Source organism: Pteropus vampyrus, unplaced genomic scaffold, assembly GCF_000151845.1.
Source record: "Pteropus vampyrus isolate Shadow unplaced genomic scaffold, Pvam_2.0 Scaffold194, whole genome shotgun sequence".
NCBI lineage: Eukaryota > Metazoa > Chordata > Mammalia > Chiroptera > Pteropodidae > Pteropus > Pteropus vampyrus.
The window spans coordinates 2047834-2074505 of NW_011888975.1; the positions used below are offsets into that span (position 1 = coordinate 2047834).

Consider the following 26672-nt stretch of genomic DNA (forward strand, 5'->3'; position numbering starts at 1 on the left):
GCCATAGCGAGTGATACAGACACGGGGTTCAGTAAGCTACAAAACTCTAACAAAGTCTGCAATCTAAAGAAAAGTGCTGAGGGAGCATAGAAACAGGAGAGGTTCGTTCTGTTCTAAGAATCAGTAACTATTTTCCCAGGCGAGGTGGCACTGAAAAAAATTTAAAAGAGAGATGAGCAAGAGAAGAGAAACCAAGAGACAGCAAACTATGCAAGCCAAGCTATGGAGCAGTGAGAAGACATGGTGCTTTGGGATTTTAGAAGCAGCCTTGACTTAAGAGAGCCTGTGGGTATAGACTGAGAAGGCAGCAAGGAGCCGTACTGGACGAGTCTTCAGATGGCAGCTGACATGTAGAAACCCAAATCGTAGTCCCATGAGCTTGGTGTCCTTGTCAGAGTGGACACCAGAGAGTGCTCACTGGCTCCCGCTCTCTCTCCCCGCCCCCCTCTCTCTCTCCCCACCCCTTCTCTCTCTCCCTCTCTACCTCTCTCTCTCTCCCAACTCTCTCTTGCTCTTCACACACATGCGCCTTGGAAAAGACCACATGGAAATGCAGTGAGAAGGTAGCTGTTTACAAGCCAGGAAGACTCCTCACGAGGAACTAACCCTACCTGACCTTGATCCAGGACCGCTAACATTCAGAACTCTGAGAAAATACATTTCTGTTGTTTAATTCACTAGCCTGTGGCATTTTGTTATGAACATCCAAGCAGACTAACACAGTTTATAAGTAATGGAATTGGAATAGAATGGGCTTAAGTCCTCTGACTCCAGTTCCAAGCTTTTTACATAGTGTCAGGTATCTTTAAACATCGTGATTCGGCTGGATTGGAAAAATGCACATGAAACAGAGGAAAAGACAACAAATGATAAAATGTTCAGTTAAATATAGTCAAATGTAAGGAGGGGGATTATTGGAGAGTTCATAGGGGATTTAAGGATTGGTACGACTTGGCCTAGATGGTAAGGAGATGGTTGGGTGAAAATGGTAGAGAAAATATAGTATAAAAAAGAGCGGAAATGAGCCTGGAAGACTGAGCAGACAGCTCTTGTCTTTCCTAGGAGCCTGAGCTCGGAGGCAGCTCTTGTCTTTCCTAGGAGACTGAGCTCGGAGGAAGCTCTGTCTTTCCTAGGAGACTGAGCTCGGAGGCATGCTTAGTGAGGTCAGACTACTTGTGAGCTCGAGATGACAGCAGAGCCTGGGGCAGGTCCAGCAGGAAAAGTATATCACCGTTGAATCATCTCCACCCCTGAGGTAGCAGTGGAGATTGGGTTATACCTGGCGGGATGAAGCACCTTGACCTCAAAAGCTAGGGGTTACACTGATGCCGCCCCACTCCTAATTCAAGGGACTCCTCTGGAACAGGAGTTCTACCAGAGGACACCTGACTAAAAAGGAGTGTCTAATGATGGTAGCCATGGTCCATAGCGAGAACGCTCTTTAAGAATTAGGAAGCGAAAGGGCTTGAGAGAGGCCAGCAGTGTATCATAGAGAGGGGTTCCTAGTGTGTGAAAATGTGCCCTGATTTGTTTTAATCAGGGGTGGTGTCGACAGATCCGGAGACAACTGCCTTTGAAAAGACAGATTATCACCTGCAATTCCCAAGAGAAGGGGCACTCCGTGGCTTGCAAGGCTCCCTGGGAAAGCACTTGCTTGGGTCTATCAGGAGCCAGAAGGAGAAAGGGGGAAATTAGGTTTTTGAGAAGCGGAATGAAAATAAAAATATGATTACTGTACAAATACCACCCAAAATGTGCGGGTTGAAAGAGTAAACTGAAAGAATAGGTAAGGAGTCAGAAGACCGTTTGAGCTCAATGTCCGAGTCTTGAAACACTTGATTTAGCCACTTGAATTTAGATATGTAGATAGATAGATGACAGATAGAAGGATAGATGGATGGATGGATGGATGGATGGATGGATGGATGGATGGATAGATAGGTAGATGTGGTTCCCCTAAAATCTACCTTTTGTCCTAAAGGGGCCACAGCATTACCAGGCTAAGTTTGGGAACATGCCATAGGTTGTTACATAAATTAGAAGTGGATTCAATTAACTGCATTTTCTGAAATTTATTAAGTCATTTAGGCCTAAGTATGTTATGCTAGGTATCATACTTTACCAAATCATCCCTTTGTGGGTTGAAACAATGTACTTCCAAATTTATATTATATTCAGGTATCAGCTTACTTAACTTTTGGTCTCTGGCCCAGTAACTTTTAATTCTGAACATATATTTAAAGCAGACATGATTTAAAAGCACATTTCACTAATAGGCTCTGTTTTAAATGAGTTTCTTTGTATAACTAATGCTACTCTGTGCTTGGTTTGTTCCAAAGCTATTTAAAATCCCTTGAACCTCAAATGTATTATTATGTCTTAATGCTACCCTCATTTATGGAAATATATGTAAAGGAGCAGAAATATGTATTCACATTCTTTTTTTTTTTTTTTCAGTTTGTTCCCCCAAAGGGAGCAAATTGTGCTTCTTTAAAGCAAGGCGACAATTTTTGATACAGGTTTATTTAATTTTTTTATAAACGACGTAGAACAATCAAACATGAGCGTTAATGAGAAACATATGTGAGCCTCCAAATATTCTGGAAATGAATGCAAAGCAACATTCCAGTCAACATGGGGTCGAGTTTCCTGGCCTGTTTCTGTACATATGAAGTCAGAGAGCGTGAGAAGGTGAGCATAGTGTGTGACCATTCATGTGCGTGTGTGTGTGTGTGTGTGTGTGTGTGTGTGTGTGTGTGTGTGTGTGTGCGTGCGCGCGCTGTGAAAGGCTTGCTTCTGCTGCAGCTCCCAGCAGCCTAGAGAATCAATCTTTTCACGTGTAGCAAGCCACTCTCCAGGATATTAACACTCTACCATTTCCAAGAGCCTCTGTTCACACCAGCTCCAGAGGAAACACCATGAAAGAAGGAGCCTCAAGCTGCTAAAAAGCACACAAAGCAACAAGGAGAAACAGTTCCAAATCTCATAAAAATGGAAAAGGTTTCAAGAACAACAGTCCGTTTGTTCAGAGAGTGCCCACAGAGCAGGAGGGTAAATAAAACTCAGTACCTGTTAGATTTATAGGCAAATAATCATTATCTACTACGTGTAGATGAGTGAAGGATAATTTTATGCAAACCACAATAAGTAAATTCAAACAGTGCGAACTAAGCCTGCACAGTAAGAGCAGGAAGTTCAAGAAGAAAAAAAAAATAATAATAAGGAAATGGCATTTTCTGTGTGGTGTGTCACCAACCTGGGAAAGCCATTATGGAGCCAAAAACTGGAACAGGATTTTATAACGCCACTGCCTTGAAATAGAGCTATGAATCCCCTAGGACTTGTATGGTGATTTCATACCTTCAGCAAAACTCTGCTCCCCAAGATCTGATTACTAATTGGCCTTATGTAGAGGATTATGGAGAATTAGTAAATTGGAGTTTTTACATGACGAGTGCACAGTATAAATATCCTGGAAGCCTTCGCGGTGCACTCAGGTTTTGAATGACTCGGTTTCAGTCAAGTGTCATGAGCCGAGCACCCTAACCAATGGAGCTTGGGATTTTACGGACTTGTGTCTCAGAACTGTATAGCTCTCTAATCGAAATAGCGCTTTTATAAGAGTTTTTCGAAAGCAGGACATTTGACTTTGGCCATGTTTAAAATCTCTTTAAATACTGTGGATTTTAAATTCGAAAGTAAAAATCAGAGTTTTTCAGGTTCAGGTTTCATCTGTTCTTTATCAAATGTGGTTCCCTGGGTGGTAGCGGAAGATGAAAAAGGCTTTTACGGGGTTGCATGATGCCTGCAAGTAGATTCATTACAACGAGGGCATCGGTTTTCTCGATTCCATTGGAAAAGCATGTGAGCACTAAAGCGGAGGAAGATATCGTCAGAGCGAGACGAGGGGAGCTTGTAGTGACACTAATTTTGTTCAAATGGTTTTGCTGAATCTAAAGCTCTAGTGACTTCGCATGATGGGTAGAAGCATAGCATAGTAAATGAGCTTGCAGAAGCTTCGAAGTCAAGAGCGAGTGGGTTTAAATCTAGACTCTGGAGGAAATGAGGGAGAATTGGAGAAAGGAAGGAAGGGAAGAAGGATGGGAGGAAGAGAGCGAGAGAGGGAAGGAGGACGGAAAGAACAGGCATTAAGCGGTGTCTGTGTACCAAGCTCTCACCAGGATGCTTCCATGTTTACTTATCTTCTCCTGCTAGCTGTACGATCTTGGGCAAATAACTTTACCTCTTTGGGCCTCAGGTTCTTTATTTATAAAAGAGGACAACTGTCATGGGATTCTAGGAAGATAGTAGTGGCAGCATAGCTTTTTGGGTACTCCGAAATCACCACATTAAAAAGCAGCTAGACAGCAAAAACAAAAATCCAACAAAACTGGGTAGCGAGGTATAACACAAAACCTCAAAACACAAGCAGGTAGAGACAAACTACCAATGGCCACAAGACTAGTGTCATTGGCACGTGTGTAGGAAAAAGCAGAGGGGAATAACAAGGCATTTGATGATCTCAAGGATGAGGGAACCAAAAAGCACCCAACAGATAACAGCTGAATAGTACAACAGGTCAATTTGAGACAAGTGGCTAAAGCTCAGAAAGGTACTGTTTACTCCGGCAGCATGTGAATGTAAAAAATATGCTGTAAACTCTATAAGAATGAAGCAGTGTGTGATCTGGGAACTCTCACACCTGACCCAGGCTCCATACTGAGGAAGAAGTCCTGGGGCCGGAAGTGTAACTCAGCGAGAGAGAGAGAGTGGGGACCGAGAGAGGAAGACACAGGAAAAAGTGTGGAAGGCGGACAGAGCTAGGACATCTCAGGAAGCAGGAGGCTGTATTTTTAACACTGTATGTGAAAAAGCAGACGAGGAATGTCTGTGAAGTTAGAAATGCAACCACTTTCTAAACGTTCGGGAAAACTAACTTCATAAAAAATTAACAACGAAAAATGTATCGAGGTCAAATCCCACACAATCACAATGAAATCACACCAGAAAGAGATAAAAGAGACCAAAACCTTATTTCGGAAGAACCTAAACTATATGAATGATATAAAGCATGAAGTAATAACATAAATCAAAAGTACGAAAATCAGAAATAAGCTGATACTGAGAGCTTCCTATGCCCCGTTTTGCTTTTTCTTTGCTCTGAGTAAATTGACCAGCAAAATGGAAGAAGAGAGTATGTGTTCTTTCAGTTTCTATTTGACTTTCCAGTTCAGGCTTTTCATGTTTGTTCAATTTTAATGATATTATAAACTCAAAGGTACTGGCAACGGAATAACCTTGGAATCAATCCTAGCCCAACATCTCAAGGTCTAAAAGCTAAAGGTATTCTGGGAGTCATGAAGATATTTAATAAGGTAAAATAAAATCAATCTTGCTAAAAATGTTTAAGCCGCTAATGCTTCCCTAGCCCAAATGGAGGAATTTTCACCATCGAGTCCTCTTGGCTGTGGTGGAGAATATTTAATAGAGAGAACTTTTAAAGTGAAACAAACACACAACACCGTGTCCTGAGGAGAACAGATGTAGTAAGTGGACAATCGGCATTTTGTTTACGTTGTCTTTATTGTGTCTTGCGTTGCTGATGGCATACTAGAGACTTTGATTCGGAGCAATGCTGACATCCTCTCTCCTGACTCCTTGGGAAAGAAAAAGAAGTTCATACGGCAATGAAGGGGAAAGGCAGGAAGAGGGTTGATTTGAGAGAAATAGTTTACCATTTGTTGAGCTTGAAGTAGCAGCATCTTATTTTTCACCTTTCCCTCAAAAAAAAAAAAACACAAAAAACAAAAAACAAAAAAGCCCCGCTATGTGGACAAGGTATTGAAGCATAAATTAAAATGAAATGAATTTTAAGTCTTTATTGTCACTAAAGCGCGCAGCAAAAATTCTGATCTTATTTCAACCGTTTCTCAGGGTCTTCGATATACATCTGCTGCTTCTCCTGATGACCAAATCAAAGAGATGGATTTGGCAGGAAATTTCCAAAATCGGAAACTATTGTGTTTCCAACATGCAGTTGTTTTTATGACATATATGCTGTCTAAACAAAAAGAAAAAAAAAGTAAGGAAGAAAGGGTGAAGAGAAGGGAAAGAAAAAAAAATAAAAGTTGAAAGTTAAACACAAATAACATAGGATTTAATTTCAGCCCATACTTAAAGGCTGAGATGATGTTGCCTATTAGAATATAATATATTTCAACCCTGGTAGCTCGAATTCATTTCTTACCCAGCTTCAAAGTTATTATAACTGGCAGTTGCTAGGAACTGATCTGGAATGAACTGGAAATTCTGGTTCTGTTCTTAATGAGCCAATGGGTATGTCACAAACTTGTATGATGGCACTACCTGTCTTGAAGAGGTAAAGAGGATGGAGGACTCCTTGGCGACCGCATAGCTTTCAACTTATTCCAGCAGAGGTGTGTGGCCGTGGTTGTCTTATGCTTTCCAGCTCAAAAATTTTTCTCATTCTGCTGTTAAAGCTTCAGAGAACATATCTGGTTGCTAACATAGGCATTGCCTGAATGTAACCCATCTAGACTACTACTTTATCTCTGCATCGTGCCTGGAACGCTATGCATTAAACAAATGTGTATTTAATGAGATTGGATTTACTTAATATTTCTAACTCAAATGAATGTAAGTGAAACTTCTATCATTGTGAAGGATTATGAAATTGAAGCAATACATTGACAAGAGATGATGTGGCATCTTATTCATAAGAACGAAATCAATAGGTAAGCAGTTTAAAATAACAGGATCTAGAAAAAAAATAAACCTAACTTGAGATGTACATGTGTGAGAAATAGCGGCTGAGATGCCAATTATCTGTTCCTTGAGTGCCTATTTGTAGACTTGAACTTCTTTAAGGTAAAGTCTGTGTTTTATTCTCATAGCCTCAGTTCTCGGATGAGTGCCTCGCGCGGAATAAGTGTCCACGTCTATCTTGATTTCTACAGGAACACCTCATACGCTATCATTGAATGTACTGCTCTGAATTTCATTTATACATACACTTTGTGTGTATTTCTACTGGGTTTAGCTACAAATTCTTCGAGCCAGGAACTAACATCTATTCATTTCTTTTCATGCTCACGTCTAAAGCAATGCCCGCTCGTAAATTTTGGTTAAATTAATAAAGACAGTTGATCTGGCTGGATCTGCTCGGGTCCTCCACCTCTCTCACCGTGCCATACTTACACGGAAGCCTAACAATAGCCATGCTGTCGTGCAAAGCATTTCCAATTGAACATGTACGTATATATCCACACATACAAATTCACAAACGCAGGTTTTTTTCATGTGTAGATACGTATGTGGATACGTGTGTGGATATGTATGACTAAATACACGTCTTATTTATTCTAGATAATACAGTCATTTCGCTGTATGTCTCTAAAGATCATCAGGTTTACAGACCACACAACTAGTTTCTCGAAGTTTGGGTCAGACTATAGAACTCGGGGAAGGAGTAAAGCACACAGATTCAGTATTCATTTTCTTGGTGGGCCACCTCCTTCCCCATCTGACCCTTGGAGCAACCCCGTGATGTCATAATTGTTGTCTTATGTCATACTATTGGAAAATAGAGGTTACCATCATCAAGAAGAGGTTGTATTTTAAAAGGTCCTTTTAACTGAAATCTCCTTTGCATTAGGATGTGCAACGTGAGCTAAAATTCATTTGAAAAGTGAGAAGATGACTGCACTACTAGCCAGTGGATATGGATTCTTCGGACCACAGTGGCTATTTGATGACATCCCAAAGGCAGTCACAAGGTAAGAAAGGATTTTCTATGGACTCTTGAAGCAAATCAGGATTAAAATTTCAAAGCAATGGAGGATAAAAAGAAATAATTCTCACGTCTCTGTTCTGTGTAGCTGTGTGAATAAAATATAGAACAATCAATATCGCTAAGAGTAACGCATTCCAATATATGACTTTCCTATATTAGGACACTTTCATGGCTCCTGATGTCTGCAGAAAATATTCAAGTACCAGACTCTCTTATATCAGGCTCTCCAAAATGTAGATCCTCCTGGCTTTTCCAAACTTATTTTTCACTGCTCACAAACTTGAACTGAATTCTCTAACCACCTCAACGACTTACAGTTTCCTAAATATACAGCGATGTTTCGTGCATTTGTCTCTTTGTATGCACTGTTGCCTTTCCCTAGAATACCCCTATTAGGCTCTCTGCTTAGCAGATTATTAGTCATCCTTTGTGAGTCCCACTCTGGGCATCTCTCCGCCATGATGAGTGCGCTATTCCCTCCTCTGTGCCAACATTCTACTTGTTTCGGCTGTCGCTAGGACGTGCGTCAGTATGTTCAACCATTACTTATTTATGTACCTGGTGACTATGTGTTCCTTGAAGGCTGTAATTATATCCGATATAGCAGCAGTTACCATTTACCAGCGCTGTGATTGGAAATGCAATTGGAAATCCACGATTTTATACCTTTTGAATCACTCTTATTGGAGAAGACAGAGCTATAAACAAATCATGTCCATAAAGTACAGTACATGCCATGGGATAACAGAAAAGTCACTTTACGAAGTCTTGAGCTTAGGGAATGCTCCCAGGAGGAATGGTTTTGCAGAAGCAGCAAACCGTAGGAGTGACAGGAAGCCTTCCCAAAACAACGCAGCCTGACCCCTGTAGTCCAAAGCCTTCCAGGAACCCCCCTTGGAATGTTGCCATATTGCTGGGGTGATGGGCATTTAAACAGTTCTATCATAGGTGGTTTCATGTAACTTTGTATTCCTTCTCTCCCCCTGTTAAATTACAAAGCCATTATTCTTTCTCAATACTTTTAAACTCCTCACTGCTGCTAGTTCAGTATTCCAAATACAGTTGACGAATTTAAGGATGAAGTTGAAATAATGATAGCCTCTAGCTTTTTCATGTAATTTTATAGTCTATAAGAATCTCACAAAATATTAACTTATTTCCTCCTCAGCCCAAACTTTTATGGTGGGTATTTATCCCGATTTTTCTTACTGAAGATACAGAGAGTTTAAGTGACATATCCAGAGACATATGATCGATATATGGTTTCCAAACACCTAATTCAGTTGATAACAATTACCTCCAGTTATGTGATAATCACCCTGTTATAAATTTATGTATGCGATCTCATTTAACATTATGATAATTCAAGACATATGAATTATCATTCTTATTTTATAGATGAGAAAATGAAGTTTGTGATGTTTACTTTGCTCAAGGTCAACTAATAAATAGTGGATTGGGTGCTCTTAACTCAGTTCTGACTCCAGAATTCAGGCTCTTATTCACTCCCAAGACTGTTCAAAGTATTCAACGGGATTGGTTTCTTCATTGAAACCATTTATAATCCATTGGGAGGGTGAGGTAGGAATAAGAGGGAAATGCTAAATTAATACCTATAAAATTATTAAAGGATGATGATGGCTTCTGAACTCTCCTGTTTAGCTTTGGAATTATTTAATTCCATTATGTTTTATCTAAGTATGAATTTCTCTTAACGATCTTGCTTGGGATTCATGGCTTTGATTAACTCAGGACATCTTTCAGTCCCTAAGTATTATCTTGTCTCTATTCTACTCCTTCTAGAAGTCATATCAAAGGCTTACGGTCCCTTACATAATATCTTTCCTGTCTCTTAACTTACTCTTTTTATAGTCTTCTCTCTTTATTTCTCTGGGCTACATTATGTGTTATTTCCTCATATTATTCACAAATTTTCTCTTCAGTGGTGTTGAACATGATATTTGATCCATGCATTTAGTTTACTACTTTTTTACCTTGTTTGCTATACGTTTTAAAACAACCACATTGAGGAATAATTTACATACCACAAAATGAATGCATTTTAAGTATATGGTTTGGATGAATTTTGACAAATGTGCTCATACATGTAAACATTACCCCAAAGTTCCCTCCGGCCTGTCTGCTGGCAGTCTACCTGTCCCTATGCCTGCAAGAAGCAACCGATGTCTGCTTTCTGTCGTAGTAGATCAATTTTTCTCTATTTAAGAATTTCTTATATATGAAAGCAAACCATCTGTTTCTTTTATCACATTTTTTTAGATTCATTCATGTTGTTGCATATATTAGTGTTTTGGTTTTTTAGTGCTGAGTAGTATCTATCGTGTGACTATCCCGCAATTAGTTGACATGTTCACGGACAATTGGGTTGTTTCCAGTTTTATGTTATTTCGTGTAAAGCTGCCAGGAACATTGTGAAGAGCAATGATTGTGGTTGTATGTTTTCACTTCTCGTGGACTGTAAAAACCCACACTCTCTGGGTGTGGAATCGCTGGGTCCTAGAGGAAATGCGTGTTTAGCTGTGCAAGAAACTGCCCAACTGTTCTCCAAGATGCTCGTGCTGTTTTGCATTCTCACGAGCAATGTAGAACTTCGTCGTTCCACGTTCTGGCCAGCATTTGGTGTTGTCTGTTTTAATACTAACCATTAGAGTGAGTGCTGTGGAGCAAAATAGTGACACCCCCCTCAACAAAGATTCCCACGTCCTAACCCTGGAGCCTGTAAATATATCGCCTTCCATGGCGAAGGGGCCTGACAGATGTGACTGTAGCTGCGGGGCCTCCCTTAACCCGGGAGATGATCCTGGGTCACGCAGCTGGGCCTACGTAAATCCTTAAAGGCAGAAAATCTTTCCTGCCTGTGGCCGTAGAAGGATGTGATGACAGGAAGAGGACTAGCCAGATGGCAGTATGAGAAGGCCCTGGGCACTGCTGCTGGCTTCAAAGCTGGAGAAAGAGGCCATGAGTGAAGGAACGTGGACGGCCTCTAGAAGCTGAGGAAAACGATTCTCCGCTAGGGCCTCCAGACCGGAATAAAGCCCTGCCGGCCCCTTGGTTTTAGCCCACAGAGAGTCATTTCGGACCTCTGACCTTCAGCACTGTAAGACAACAAATTTGTGTTGTTTTAAATCACCATGTTTGCAGTAATTTTGTACTGCAGACATAGAAAACTAATACAGGTGAATAGTGTATCTCATCATGGAATAAATTTCCATTTCCCTGATGACTAAGGAAGTAAAGTTATTGTATGCTTATTGGTTAGCCATGTATCTCCTTTTGTGAAGTGTCTGTACAAATCTTTTGTGCATTTTTAATTAGGCCGTTCAGGTTTTTATTGAGTTACAGTAGTTCTTTTTATACCACAAGTACGATTCTTTTGTCAGATATATTTATGCAAAATACCTTCTCTTAGCCCATGACTTGCTTTTTCATTTCTTAATGCTGTTTTTCAAAGAGAAATTTTAAATTTTGGTGACATCAAGTAAAATTTATTTTTTATATTATGGGTTAGTTCTTTGTGTGTCATGTCTAAGAAGTAATTGCCAACCCATAGGTCTCAAATATTTTTTCTTATGCTTCTAGAAGTTTTACAGTTTTAGAGGTAATATTTGTCTCTGTGATCCGCATAAGTTAATTTCTGTACATGGTACAAAGAAAGAATTGAGGCCTGTTTACTTTTTACACGCATATTCAGTTTTTCAGCACGTTTTATTAAAAAACTATATATTCCCTATTGAATTAATTTACCTTTACCAAAAACTAATTGAACTAACTTTCATTTTGGGATCATGATGAAGGAGAGGCACTTCACATTCCCATTAAGCACAGCTAAAATTCCTGGATATTATACATATAACGAACATTAAAAACAAAACAAAAAACGCTGAAAGGTGAAGAGAAGGCAGACAAGTTAGGAATCTCAGGACCCAAGGAATACGGCAGTAATAAGTTCCCCGAGTTTTTGTTTTGCCCAGTATATTCCATGCTGGGTTCCAGAGTTGCTACCAGCTCAGAAAAGGCAACGGAGGCAGACAGAGGGGCCCCAAGAAAAGTTTTCTCCAGCCAAAGGAACAGAAAGGGAAAAGCTGAGAAGATGGCAAGTGTTTAAACAGTAACTTCCCTCCTGCATCCCAGCACTGTGGAAACCTAGCCTTCCTTCTCTCCTCTCAGCAAACGCCAAGTGGAGAGGTCCGCTGCCCCCTCGCCCAGCCCCCTCGCCCAGCGCCCCCTCACCCAGGCCCCCCTCGCCCACCTGCCCCCTCACCTTACCCCCCTCGCCCAGCTGTGCCAAGGCGCCCTCCTTCCCCAGCAGAGCTTTCACAGCCATCCAGTGTAAAAAGACCTTCCCGCCACCGTGCGAATGGGGGCCACGTGGAAAGTAATGAGAGAGACAACTGCAAAAATACTTCGGAGTTGTTTTTCAGTTTTTCTTTTTCTATTATGTACAGTGCTGCTCCTATAATTCTAGACAAACCTCACTGTGCGCATCTGCTAGAATGTTCCGAGGCCTATAACTAGGAGTAGAATTGCAAAGGTTCAGGGTGTATGCCTGCTCACTTTTACAAAATAATGCAAAACATTTTTTTCTCAAGTGGTAGTCCCAATGTACACTCAAACCTGAAATGTTTACTAAACCATATCCAGGGATGCACATTTTCACCGGCACTTGGTATTGTTGGACTTCTTAATTTTACACCCTTGTCAACATAAAATAATCTTTTTTAATGGTTTTAACTGGCATCTTCCTGGTTACTATTGAGGAGGAGCATCTTTTCCTGCTTTTTTTTTTTTTTCCTTGCCATTCCTCTTTTTCCTGTCAATTTTCCCATTGGGTTTATTGTCCCTTTCACTGATAGATCCTTTAAAAAAAAATTTATTCAGCTTAAACTGAAAAAAAGTTCACCAGTGCTTCCTACCCTCTCCAGACTCCGCTTCTCCAGTTCAGTCCCAGTTTCAGTTTCTCTCTCTTTTGCTCCAGTTCCCAGCTCTTTATGACCCGGCTCTGCACCTTTCCTCTAGAATTTTGTTGGTATTGTTTCAAGCTCAGGTATGCATTTTTTTTCAAACTCCAAATGTTTACTCAGCACCAACTATAGGAAAGATGCTGTCCTAAGCATACAGAAGCGAACGAAACAAAATCTCTGATTGAAAGGAACTTACGTTGCAAGAATGTTTGTTCTCTATGCATTTAATGGATATTGTGATCTGGCAATTTTAGGTATTGCAGGAGTTTTAAGGTAAACCAGCCGTGAATGTTAATTTGTTAAATTTTATATCAGATTTTACAATGAATACTTGGAGGGAAAAAAAAATACCAGAAAATAAAAAGTCCAGTTAGGAAAAAATTGCAGTGTTCTAAGTAAGAAGTGGCTAGACTAGTAGGTAGAAGTGGGAATGGAGGAGAAAAGCTGGATTGCAGGAATATCTTGAAGGAATAAATGACAGAATTTTGTAATAGTTTACTAAGAGGACAAGATACGGAAGAAGATGTCAGAGTGAGCTCCAAATATTCTTCCCTGGAAAACCAAAAGAATGATTACAACGCTGACAGAAATAGTGTAGCTGGTGTGAATGGGTGAGCAGATATAAATAATCTCTCTTAGTGGGTATGGACTGTGTTTCTGAATTTAATATGCCATGTAGTGCATTGCATTAACTTAATGCAGTTGAAAAAAGGCTGGGGGATGACTATGTAGACACGGCCCAAGGTGACTGAAAATATAAGCTAGAAGAGAAAGTGACAGGATTGCAGGTGAGGGTGGGGAGTGGAAGTGCTTTCTTTGTATTCCTGGTTTGGTATTTGGCACAAAGCTGGCCCTCAATATTTACTGAATAAACGAATATAAATTATTTGCATAGGTCTGATAGCTGAGCCCATGCAAATAGATCTGCAAGCAGAGGACATTAACTTGCTAAGGTTCAAGAACAGACCTTCTCCATAGCCGGCCAACAGCCAACAGCCACCTGCCTCAAAGGAAACAATTCTAACGTCCCCTGACTAAGGGATAATGACTGGAGGAGCTGGAGTTTCAGGAGCTGTTTTTGTTTGGGGGCAGGTGCATTCTAGATTTAAGATATCAAAGTGGAAGGTCAAGATTTAACATTGAATCAAAGTTGATACTAACGGCATTCATTTTGTATAAAGGTCAGACTATCTCCACAAGTTAGAGCTTCTTAAAGCACTCCGAATGCTCCCAAATACAAACCTCACTTTACAGGTTATGAGCAGAGGGGGGAACTGCTCTCCAGACAGCATGCTCTACTTAAAAGGTTAGCGGATTCTCTTTCCCTCTTCTCAAACTGAGGACCTGAAATCCTAACTCGGCTGACCGGGGTGACTGTCATTCCCATCCCCACGAGGGCGGTGACCAGGGCGCCACTCCCGGCCCCCACCCGCCGAAATCCGCCTCGCGAGCCTTCAGGCTCTGGCCCAGCGCGCGCCGCATTGGGCCCAGGGCCGCGCCTCACACCGAGGCTGCGCGGCGGCGCGGCCGAGCGGGCGCATGCGCCTTGCGGCGGCGCTGGCGGCGGCGACTCGGGGCGGGGCTGGGCGGCTCCAGTGCCGGCGGCCTCACCGTGGTAACCACAGCGCCGCCGCCACCCCGCCTCGCAGGCCTCTGGACTGTCATCGCCTTTGGGGGTCCCGGTGCTTTGGCCGTCGTTTCCGGAAATAGCCCCGCCGGCCTCTGTCAGACACCCCCATCCTCCCCACGCCGCCGCCGCCGCCGCCATGCAAGGGGAGGATGCCAGATACCTCAAAAGGTGACGACTCCCCGAGGCTCGGTCCCACCGGGGGCCTGGCTGGGGGTCACGAAGATATTCTTCGAGGTTCTTGGGGTTGGCCCTGAGGTGTCAGGGCAAAGCTGGAAGTTCAGAGGAGGGGCGGGAGACGGGGCGGGGAGTCGTGGAAAGAGAAAGGGAGGGAGCATTGGGGAAAAGAAGAAGGGCCCTTCGGGATGTGAGATGCTGCAGCCTCCCACCTGACTCGGCGGGGCCTGACAGCCCTGACCTGAAGATGGTCTCCTTGCCACACTGTTCGCGGGAGAGGGGCGAAGGGGGTTAACCCTACCCCCCACCCATTCCGATGCTCCATTTTTCCCTAATAGGTAAATCCTGTGGGGGCCTGGAAGTGAAGCCTCCAGGCCCTCTGCTCTTGTCTGCAGTCGGTTCACTGCCGTGGGGTTCTGAAGCGATGAGGGGGAAAGAGGTGGTGGCTTTCTAATGTGCGGGAGGCCGGCTGAGATGCTGCTTTCCAGTCCAGCTTTGTTTTCCTCATCCATTTCGTCCATTTGACTGCCATATTTACAGTATCATTGTTGCAGGAGGTTCATAATTATCAAGAGGTTCGTTCAGGAGCTTGATGTGGAACAAGCCATAATTCTCTAGTTTTAAAACATTTGTAGTATCAATTACTCTTTAAAGAAGAGTGTAAATCTGTTGGGATTACTTATTTGACTGCTGTCAAAGATAAGAGCATCCCAGATGGAAAGGATGGATACCTCTCGCTGGACCAAGAATTAGCAGTGACCCAATAGAAAAAAAATCTTAATCTTTCCATTTTTACTTAAGTTCCTGTTACTGACTGGGTAAATATCCTGAGAAAGTCATGTGTATTCTTTTGGACAGTTTCCTTATGTAAAAATGGGGCAAATATTACCTTATGAAAGCTATGAGGACCAAATATGAAAATACTTAGGTAAAACATGCGTGTAATTATTATAAGTCATAATATACTTTTACCGAATGTATTTATTCTGGCTTGGCAGGACCCTGATAATCACGGAAAGATCTTCTAATTTTTAATAGACTCTTAAAAGGGCTTCAGACAATTATGAAATCAACCAATTAGCCAACTGCACTGTCTCTGTTGGACTGAGGCATATATTGCCTGCCCTTCTCATTTTGTTTAAATGTATCGGAAACTGTCAGATAACCAGATTTCATAAGTAAAATTTTAAAGAAGGAATATGTAATCATAACAAGTATATAGTCAGTATTTCCTCACTGAATTTTGCTTACATTGAGTTTTTAAAATATTTCAATCGAAAATTTTGTGAAAGAAGAAAATAATAAGAAATTGTTTCTCTTTCAGCTTTAAATAGAAGATTGTTCTAGAGCAAGGAGCTACTTTATATCATTAGCTTATTTTCATGGAAGATAGTTGTGCCAGAAGGTCATTTTTCTTAGGATTCTTGTACCCGTATGGACCCTTATACATACCCCGATTTATAATTCTCAGTCTGTTGCTTACCTTGAAAAAATAAAAGTGAGTCACTAATGTTTAAAGTAAAATAAGGTCAGAATCTGGAAAGGTTGAACTATACACTTCTCGATTTTGTCTAATTTTGACAAAATAAATAAAAAGTTGCATGGCCTACTTTCAGATTAGAAATATCCAGCCGACATAATCATACAGGCCTGATGATTTAGGATGTCCGAACATTGCATTTTAATTATTGGTTCACCGATAATGATTACATATATTCCTTTTGTAATATTTTTATTTTATAGTTTGTTTTTAACAGGACAGCAGTTATGTTTTCAATCTAATTTATTCACTCTAAATTGAGTTAGTTAATTTCAGTCGTGTCATTGTACCATCCCTGAGGAATCTCTAGTCTCTATGCTTATATGTATAATAGATTATAGAATCAAAAATTGGATTTCATTTCTGTGTTCTGCTACTAGTTAGTATTTTGATTCAGCAGCACTTAATAAATGCTCACCAAATTCCTAGTGAATGCCTTGCATTGCTTTGGTCACTGAGAAAATAATTAAATAGGCACATTTCGTAACTTCAGTCAGATGTACATACAGGTAAATAGACAGTTGACAGCCAGTTTCTTTCTTTTTTTTTTTTTACTTCTACTTAAAGCTTTCACTTGCTCTTAGAGCACCTACCTTTTCAGCTTCATCTCTCTGTTCCCACCCCGCCCTCGATAAATCATACTTCAGCCTTACAGAAATAACTTCCTTTAGATGCCTGTGTTTCAGTGTTAGTTCCAAATTCCCTTCCCAGAATCTGAACTTGCCTTGTTCTCCACCCGTATATCTTCCCATCGTATCGCTAGTACCCAGCACAGTGCCTAGAACATAAGTAATCAATAAGTAGTTATAAAATGCAGCGAGAATAAGGCTACAAAGAAAAATGGGCCAAATCATAAAATCTGTAGTAAAGAGCCGAGACTTAAAAGAGCGATGGGGAACCATTGAATGATTTTAAGAGGGAATGGCTTTCATTCATTTCAGTTATTTGAAATCCTACCATGTAAAAGTCACTCAGCCTAATGATAAAAAAAGTATTAGATGAATGAGACATACTTTCCCTGCCTTTATGGTACTTACAATGTAGCAAGGAATTCAGACTTGAAACAGTATATTATCAGAAGTAATTATTTTATTGTATTTACGATAAGTGCTATATGTTTATGATAAGTGAAATAAGTACGTGGCCTTTGTGTAAGCTTTTTCACACAGTATAACTTTTCAGTATTCATCTATGTTTTAGCCTTCATCAGTGCAGTACTTCATTTCTTTTAATAGCTGAGTAATAATCCCTTGTATGGATATAGCACATTTTGTTTATCCATTCATCTGTTGGTGGACATGTAGGCTATTTCCATCTATTGGTTGTTGTGAATAAAACTATTGTGAACATTCCTGTACTAGTTTTTGTTTGAACACCTGTTTTCACTCTTTTGGTGTATCCTTGAAGTAGTGGCTGGGTTGTGCGCTAATTATGTGTTTAACTCGTTGAGGAACCGCCAACCTATTTTCCATAGTGGTTGCACCATTCTACATTCCCACCAGCAATGGGTGAGAGTTCCAGTTTTTCTATATCCTCATCAACACTTGTTAGTCATTTTTTTTTTTTTTTTAAGTTCTGGCCATTCTACAGGATGCGAAGTGGTATCTGTTGTGGTTTTGGTTTACATTTCCCTGTTTTCCAGTGACATTTAGCATTTTTCGTCTGCGTCTTGGCCTTCGTCTGTCTTTAGAGGAAAGACTTTTTATATGTTCTGGATACTAGACCCTTATCAGATAGATACTCTGCAAATATTTTGTCCCACTTCGTGACAAAATACTCTTTATAGTATCTTTCATGTGCAAAAGTTTTAAATTTATTTTTTCTTTAGTTGATTTTGCTTCCATATCTTGGCTATTACTAATAATGCTGCAGTGAACATAGGGTGCATATATCTTTGGCAATTAGTGTTTTTGTTTTCTTTGGATAAATACCCAGAAGAGGAATTGCTGAATCATATGGTAGCTCTATTCTTAATTTTTTGAGGAACCTCCATAGTGGCTGTGCCAGTTTACATTCCCACCAAGAGTGCGTGAGGGTTCCCTTTTCTCCACAACCTCTCCAGCACGTACTGTTTCTTGATTTATTGATGATGGCCATTTTGACAGATGTGAGGTAGCATCTCATCGTGGTTTTGATTTGCATTTCCTTGATGATTAGTGATGTTGAGTATCTTTTTGTGTATCTGTTGGCCATCTGTATGTCCTCTTTGGAGAAACGTCTGCTCCGATCCTCTGCCCATTTTTTTATTTGTTTGGTGTTAAGTTATATGAGTTCCTTATATATTTGGATATTAACCCTTTATCAGATATATTATTTGTGAATATCTTCTCCCATTCCATAGGTTGTCTTTTTGTTTTGTTGATGGTTTCTTTCACTGTAGAAAACCTTTTTTGTTTAATGTAATCCCATTTGTTTATGTTTTTCTTTGTTGCTCTTGTCCATGGAGACATATCCAAAAAGATATTGCTAAGAGTGATGTCAAAGAGTTTATTGCTTATGTTTTCTTCTGGGAGTTTTATGGTTTCAGGTGTTATATCTAAGTCTTTAATCCATTTTGAGTTTATTTTTGTATGGTATAAGAAAGTAGTTATTTCATGTTTTTGCATGCATATGCCCACTTATTGAAGAGACTGTCTTTTCCCCATCGTATATCCTTGTCTCCGTCATCGTAGATTAATTGACCATGTAACAGAGGATTTATTTCTGGGCTCTCTATTCTATTCTATTGATTTATATGTAGCTTTTTATGCCAGTACCATACTGTTTTGATTATTGTAGCTTTGTAGTATAAGTTGATATCAGAGAGTGTGATACCTTCTACTTTGTTCTTTCTTAAGATTTTTTTTTGGCTATTTGGGGTCTTTTGTGGTTCAATATAAATTTTAGGATTAGTTGTTCTAATTTTGAGAAGAATGCCATCGGCATGTTAATAAAGATTGCATTGAATCTGTATATTGCTTTAGGTGGTAAGGACATTTTAACAATATTTGTCCTTACAGTCCATGAGTAAGGTATATCCTTCCATTCATTTTATCTTGTTCAGTTTCTTTCTTCAATGTCTTACAGTTTTCCGACTCCAGGTCTTTCTCCTCTTGGGTTAAATTTATTCCTAGGCATTTTATTCTTTTCGATGCAACTGAAAATTGATTGTTTCTTAATTTCTCCTTCTGGTGGTTCATTATTGGTGTATAGAAACACAACAGATTTCTGTATATTGATTCTGTATCCTGAAACTTTATTATTTATTAGTTCTAATAGTTTTTTGGTTAAGTCTTTATGGTTTTAGTTGCCTTTGCTTTGGATGTCATTATTTAAGAAGTTATTGCCAAATCCAAAACATAAGATTTGCCCTTATGTTTTCTTCTAAGAGTGTTTTAGGTTTAGCTCTTAAATGTTTGCCTTTGATCCGTTTTGAGTTAATTATGTCGTGTGTGGTAAGGGTCCAATTTCATTCTCTTACATTGGATGTCTAGTTGGGTCAGCACCATTTGTTAAAGAGATTTTTCTTTTCCTCGAGTGAAAGTTCTTGCTACCCTAGTTGAAATCAATTGACTGTATATGTAAGGGTTTATTCCTGGACTCAATTCTATTCCACTGATCTGTATGTCTGTCTTTAGGCTAGTACTTTACTGTTTTGATTACTATAGTTTTGTAGTACATTTTGAAATCAGGAAGTGTGAGTCTTTCAACTTTGTTCTTCTTTTTCAAGTTGGTTTTGGGTACCTTGTGTCCCTTGTGTTTTCATATGAATTTTAGGATCACTTTTCCATTTCTGCAAAAAAGGCTTTGGAAATTTGATAAGGATTATACTGAACCCCTAGGCCACTTTGGGAAATGTCATCTTAACTGTAAATCTGATTTAAATACATATGTTAATCCAGACCACATGAAGTTTTTGGAACTAGAAACTGGATAAATACTATTGACATTCTCTAAGTTTTTAATCTATTTCTGTTTTTATATTATAGGAAAGTTAAAGGAGGAAATATTGATGTACATCCATCAGAAAAAGCACTCATTGTCCAATATGAAGTGGAAGCTACCATTCTTGGAGAAATGGGGGATCCCATGTTGGGAGAACGAAAGGAATGCCAAAAAATGTAAGTTTTCTTCATTTACATACATTTTGAAAGTAGTCATACTTTACAGAAATCTGCTGTTGTTTAAACCTGCATAGATGATAAAATGATTATGCATTTTATTAAACTATAAATACAGGTATATTTATTCCAGAGAAAATCATGTTTATGTAAGCGAAGTGGGATCCTACTGAAAAATACCTATTCTGGTTTTCCTTTTTAATAAATGCATAAAATAGAAATAAGCTACTACAAAGCAATTATAAAAGATATGTTTTATGGGACCTTTTAGCTTAATTTAGGAAATTTTTATTTTATGGGATCCTGTGTGCTTGTTTCTTCCCTGGAATTGCAGAAAGTGGTATGATTTCCAAAATTTCCAGTGGGGCATGCACCTTGAATTTCATCCCTTCAAAATCTAGCTCTCCGAAAAATCTTAGTAATAAGACAAGCATTTTCTGACTCAGTGAATTGAGCTTAGAACTTCCAGTATCCTATACACTTTCCTTTCTTCATCCGTAATACTTTCAGGAACCCCTTGGGAACTGGCCTTTTTTATTAGTCTATAATTGTGCTGGTGGTGAGTTTGCCTTCCTTCCATAGTTTTGTGTTAGAGAAGGCCTCAGGTCACCTAATATTCTCTCAGCCTTCTAACTTCCATGAAAAAAAATTCAGTTTGGGAACTGGTTAAAAGGAATTTTTAGTGTGTTTTGGTGGGATTAAGTATATTCAGGCTGCTAGGAGTGCATAGTACAGAATTTAGCACACCAGGATGCACGGTATTTTAAATATATAGCAGTGGTTCTCAACTGGTTGTGATCCCCCCACCCTACCCAGGGGACATTTGGCAATGCCTGGAAACATTTTTGGTGAGGGGTGCTGATAGCATCTAATAGATACAGGCCAGGGTGCTGCGGAGTAAGAATCCTACAATGCACAAGAGAGCCACCTACAAACAAAGAGGTATGGCCCCCAAATTTTAATAATGCTACAGTTGAGAAACTTTGGTGTATAGCAGCCTAAAAAGAGAAGCTGCTTAGTGTCTTGTTAAGATCCCTAATTTGTCTTTGTATTGGGTTAGAGGGAGACTAATGACATAGATAATTCATTAAAAACACCAACTTCTTGAATAATCTACTAGATTGAAATACACATGCATATACACATGCACTGTAGACTTTAACACATTCTCACATTTTTTTGTGTTCCCTCACATTTTCTGTCTTCCATTCGTGTGTTTGTGATTGCTGCCTGCATTTTGTACATCTTGAAAACGTGAAAATCTCTTGAGATCTTATTAATTTTACTGCTAAAGAAAAGAAAAATATCAGGATCTTTGCATTTAGAATCTCATACATCCACATTTCATGGAGAAATTTGATTTTAGTTCTTAAGAATGCAGTCAGTAGCCCTGTTCAGCTAGAATTAAATGAGAATGTTGTTCCTGTTTGAAAATCTGCAGGCTTTCTAGACAAGGGATATATTCACCGGAGAGCCAGGCAGCCAGAAAGAGTTACTGTCTACGTGGCTAGAGTGAGTGGATTTATAAACCTCAGCGAGCGGAAAACCTGAGTACCTCAGTTTTGGGATACTCAACCTTGGCTGCATAAGATCTGGAGGGAAATCATATTGTGGGACTAAAAAGAGAATGTGGTCTGTTGATAAGCTCGAGGTTTTATCAATGGCAGCAGCTGAGGGTGAGCGTTGAGGAGACACTCATACGGATTGAGATGGGTCTGAAGTGAAACTGTCATTAAATTGGGGTGGTCAGCGTGATGGCTCAGGTCCAGAAGACTTGTATTTCATTCTTCTTTATTGGGCAAAAGAATGTATAAACCCATCTTTAGCAGAGTCCCAGTTTTCTGAAGATTTCTTTAGAAGAAACTGACGGTTATGTTTCAAAACTAATATGGGTATTGTTCTTAATGGGCAAGGGCTGCCTAGTGGAGATTCTATTTTTTGATTATAGGAATAACCAATAAACATACAGATATACAGATAACATTTTCAAAAACTTCTAGCCCTACCTGTTTTTCCTTTGTCTTTTATAATAGGGGAAGGATTTAGGAGAGAGACCTATACACTAAAAATGATCTATTACTTTTAATGGAAAGAAAATGAACCAGCTAATATATATGTTGGTAGAAACATCTAGAAAAAGATAGAAAACTGCTTTATCAAACTGAAACAACACTACACACCCATTAGCTGGGAATATTCCAGAACCCTGACAGCACCAAGTACTGGTGAGGATGTGGAGCAACAGGAACTCACTGCTGGTGGGAATGTAAAGTGCTGAAGCCACTTTGGAAGACAGCTTGGCAGTTTCTTACAAAGCTAAACATAGGCTTCTGATATACCCCAGAAATCGTGCTCCTAAGTACTAACCAAATGAGTTGGAAACTTAAGTCCACACAAAACCTGCTCTGCCATAAATGTTTATAGCAGCTTTGTTTATAATTGTCAACAATTGGTAGTAACCAATATATCCTTCAGTAGGTAGATAGTAAACAGCGGTGCATCCATGCAATCAAGTATTATTCAACACTAAAGAGAAATCAACTGTCAAACTATGAAAAGACATGGAGGAACTTAAATGCATGTCACTAAATGGGAGAAGCTATGTTGGAAAAGCTAGATCCCGTAGGATTCCAACTATATAACATTCTAGAAAAGGTAAAACTAAAGTAAAAAGACAAGAGGTAGTCAGGGGTCAGGGGATGGGGGCGGAGAGAATAGGTGTAGCACAGAGCAGTTTTAGGGCCAAAAAACTATTCCGTATGAAACTACAATGGTGGATACATGACGTTTTGCTCTTGTCAGAGCCCATAGAACTGTACAACACAGAGTGAACCCTAATGTACACTGTGTCCTTAATAATAATGTGTGAATATTGGTTCACCAGTTGTAACAAAGGCCCCACATTAATGCAAGATGGTAATAATAGAAAGAATTTTATGGGGAGAGAGATAATTTGGGTATATATGGGAACTCCATATTTTATGCACAATTTTTCTGTAAACTTAAAACTGCTCTAAAGACTAGAAAGAAATTTTTAAAATATATGTTTATAGCATTCCTCTTGTGTCAATTCTCAGTCAGATTTATAGCAACTGTCAAGATTTCCCAGTCCCTTGCTAAAATAAAACGTGGAGTTTTTTTAGTTTTTCTCTGAATAGACTCTCCTTTCTAGCTCTGCATTCTGATGTGCAGTAATATTATACAAAAATATAATCAAAAGGTAGAATTATAAAAATATATTTAAAAGGTAGCTCATAGAATCCCAAGCGGACCAGATTTAGGGCTGACTACATAGCAGGAATAGTATCTACATCACTCTACTGGACTTATTTCAGGAGTTACCATCTACATCTGAATAATTTCACAGTTGCTCAGTACAGGACCTTTTTCTGAGATCTCTGCCTTTGCTGCCTCTAATACCTTGACGTGTCTCCAAATATTGGCCATCTTCCTCAAGAAATAATTCTACACAGTGGCTACTTTTTTATATATCTCTTTGAACGGAAGCCTTGCATGAGCACATCTGCTTGAAAGAATCTTTTGCCACCAGTTTGAGTCTTCACCCTGAACCTTATTTGTTTTTATAGCTTTTCCTGGTACCGTGAATCTGTGTAAATGCAAATGTTTCCAGACTTGGAATAGCCTTTTCTTATCAAGCTTTTGATGAATCTCCTGGACTAAAATAAAAAAGAGAAGCTGATTTATTATTTTTTTAAAAATACTAACAAGTACCTAATGTATTCATTTGTTCTTAAGAATTCTTCATATAAGGTTTAAAATGCATCCTGCTTCCTTTCTTCTGCCTTTTGTATAATTTCCACTAGGACAACTGAATCCTAAAATATCAATATTGTGTCTTGTCTTAGCTGAAAAACATAAATGATTGTGACTGTGGTCAAGAAAATGATTAATTTTTGGAGATATGGATTCTCACATCCAATGACTAAAGACTTTGTATATATTACATCAGAAAGACTTTTAAAATAAGATCTCTGAATATGCTCTCCTGCCTAGAAGAGGCAGATGTAGGTTTTATGTTCTTTTTATCTTGCTTGTCCAGCTCAAAGAAAATTATCACTTTGCATTTTTCTAAGCCTAATTATATCTGATACTTTATTATATTTTACTAAAATTGTCTAAGGTGCATTTAAATGCTTTCTACATTATTTATTTAAAGAAGTATTGTTTAAGTTATCACTTGCTTTAATAATACCTGAGTTGGAAAATTCCGATCTGCTTGCAGCATTCGTCTTAAGAGTCTCAATGCCAACACAGATATAACTTCCCTGGCTCGGAAGGTGGTTGAGGAATGTAAACTCATTCATCCCTCAAAACTAAATGAGGTGGAACAGCTGTTGTACTATCTGCAGAACCGCCGCGATTCATTGTCAGGAAAAGGTAAGCAGAAGAATTCTTGACTTTTTAATGCAGAACGAGTTGTTTGACTACATAGTTTGTACTTTAGATATTTGAATGGTGGTTTTGTTTTTGTTTTTGTTTTTGCCAGTGCTATGAATAAGTATAAATGAAAGAATAAACGAACATTAGTTTCCTACATGTTGGGTTTTATATTAGATGTTTCCACACAAAACGATGTTTCTGTTTCATACTGTGTGTGTGTGTGTGTGTGTGTGTGTGTGTGTGTGTGCGCGCGCGCGCGTGTGCTTGTGTGCATGTACACATATGCTAAAATAAGGAATACAAGCAAATGTCTGTCATATTGTAGAATAATAAAAGGAGAGAATTTGGGGCAGAAAACCTATTTTCTCTGCTCCAACTAGATTTATATTTTCTAAATTTTTTATTGACATTTAATTTATTATTTGAATGGATTACTTAAGGATCTAAATGTTAAAATATATGTCGTATGTGCTACACCGTACTAAAGACATGTTTTACGAATCTTTCTTAAGAAAATATTCCCCCTTCATTCCTCAACGCTCCTATTGTTGCCATTCCTCTGCTTTTAATTCCCTCATAAAAGCACCAAGCCATTCAAATATTAGAGCTAAGCATTTGGTTATTTATAGAGACATTTTTAAATAATCTAAACCAATAATGAAACAAAATAGAAACATTTAAATGGAAAGTCACCTTAGATTATTGAATGGTTACTTAATTCGGTTTCATAGTATGTATTAAGTTTACATATCTTTAACTGTGGGTTAGTTCCAAAATATGGTGCCCTTGAAATAACTTGTAAATGCTTCAGTTTTTATTGTACTAATATGAAAAAAATGAAATAAAATTTAATTTGTTTAAGTCAGTCAGCCTTCTCTCTCTATTCATAGCAAATAAAACGCCTTGTGACTAATATATACTTTTATTAGTTAGCCCTAAATACAGTTACTAACTCACATTATATGATCAATATATATTTGTTGAATGAATCAAATTGCTTTTTTTATTTAAAAGCAAAATTAAGCATGTTGAACTTGATTGCTTTCAACAACATAGCTGGCACTCAGTGTATACTTGTTAATAATAATTAATAAAAGTGCTGTGAGGAAAATGTCAAGAAGAATTTTTATTAAATATTTTATGATAGAATAGTCTTGCTAAGATGTCTATAAATGATGAGAGAGAACATCTTCGATAATTTAAGTAAGCAGAATAAATCCTGTACTTGTTAAAGATGTGTGATATCTATTGTTTGGTTGTACATTATACAAAACCGATCTTTCCTAATGCCGAATTAACATTATTCTGATGGCATTTATCATAAAATACCTTTAAACTAATGAAAACGCCTTCACTGAGTTTTCAGGGTAAATCTGTCTTCTTACCTCCTTCCTTAGAAATTAGAGGAATATGAGGAAATTTTCATGTCATCATACGTGGAGAAGTTAATTCAAATCAGTATCTTTCTCTATGTAGATATTAATATTTCAAGACATGATATGCTGTACTGTATTAAATATATACACTATATACTTACTTTTAAAAACTAATTTTTCTTTTTTACATAGTATTCACAATTTCTCAAAGCCAAGAATTTTGCCCTAAAAGTGATTGAAGCAAAATAATATGTATTTGATTATATGATTCTTTACCTTCAGTGAATTTTTTTCTTTGCTTAATTAAAATCACTGTTATAGTAAATTATTTGAGGCAAATCTAACTGTTGAGAAAACATAACCTTATCTAGAATGGCTACTATCCTCTGAAAATAATCAGGACTAATTCCTATTATATATAAAACATATTTAATAATTAAAAAATCAAAATTTTGATACTCCTTTAACGTATTTTAATGTACATGCATTGCTGAGGTTTTTAACCCAGATCAGTAAAGTATTTTTGATTTTTTTGTTAGAAAATAAAATTCTATGACTCAAATAATTGGGTGTAACAAAGGGCTCAAAGTTGTGTTCAGCACCTTTAGATGCTACTTTAACTTGTTTGGGAACAAGTGAGGATTAACACAGATAGT

General features: G+C 38.6%; 1 protein-coding gene across 3 annotated transcripts in view; it reads left to right on the forward strand.

The window, feature by feature from the left end:
* The first annotated feature begins 7775 nt into the window (after positions 1-7775).
* Positions 7776-26672, forward strand: part of KIFAP3 (kinesin associated protein 3) — a 113583-nt gene continuing 94686 nt past the window's right edge. For 2 of the 3 annotated variants that reach the window (XM_011371719.2, XM_023537578.1), the window contains exons 1-3: positions 7776-7796; positions 20108-20239; positions 24483-24637. In XM_011371719.2, coding sequence (XP_011370021.2) covers positions 20196-20239; positions 24483-24637 — 199 coding nt within the window. In that variant the 5' untranslated portion in view covers positions 7776-7796; positions 20108-20195. Of the gene's footprint in view, positions 7797-14398; positions 14594-20107; positions 20240-24482; positions 24638-26672 lie in introns of those variants that run through there. The other variant, XM_011371720.2, reaches the window with a different exon arrangement.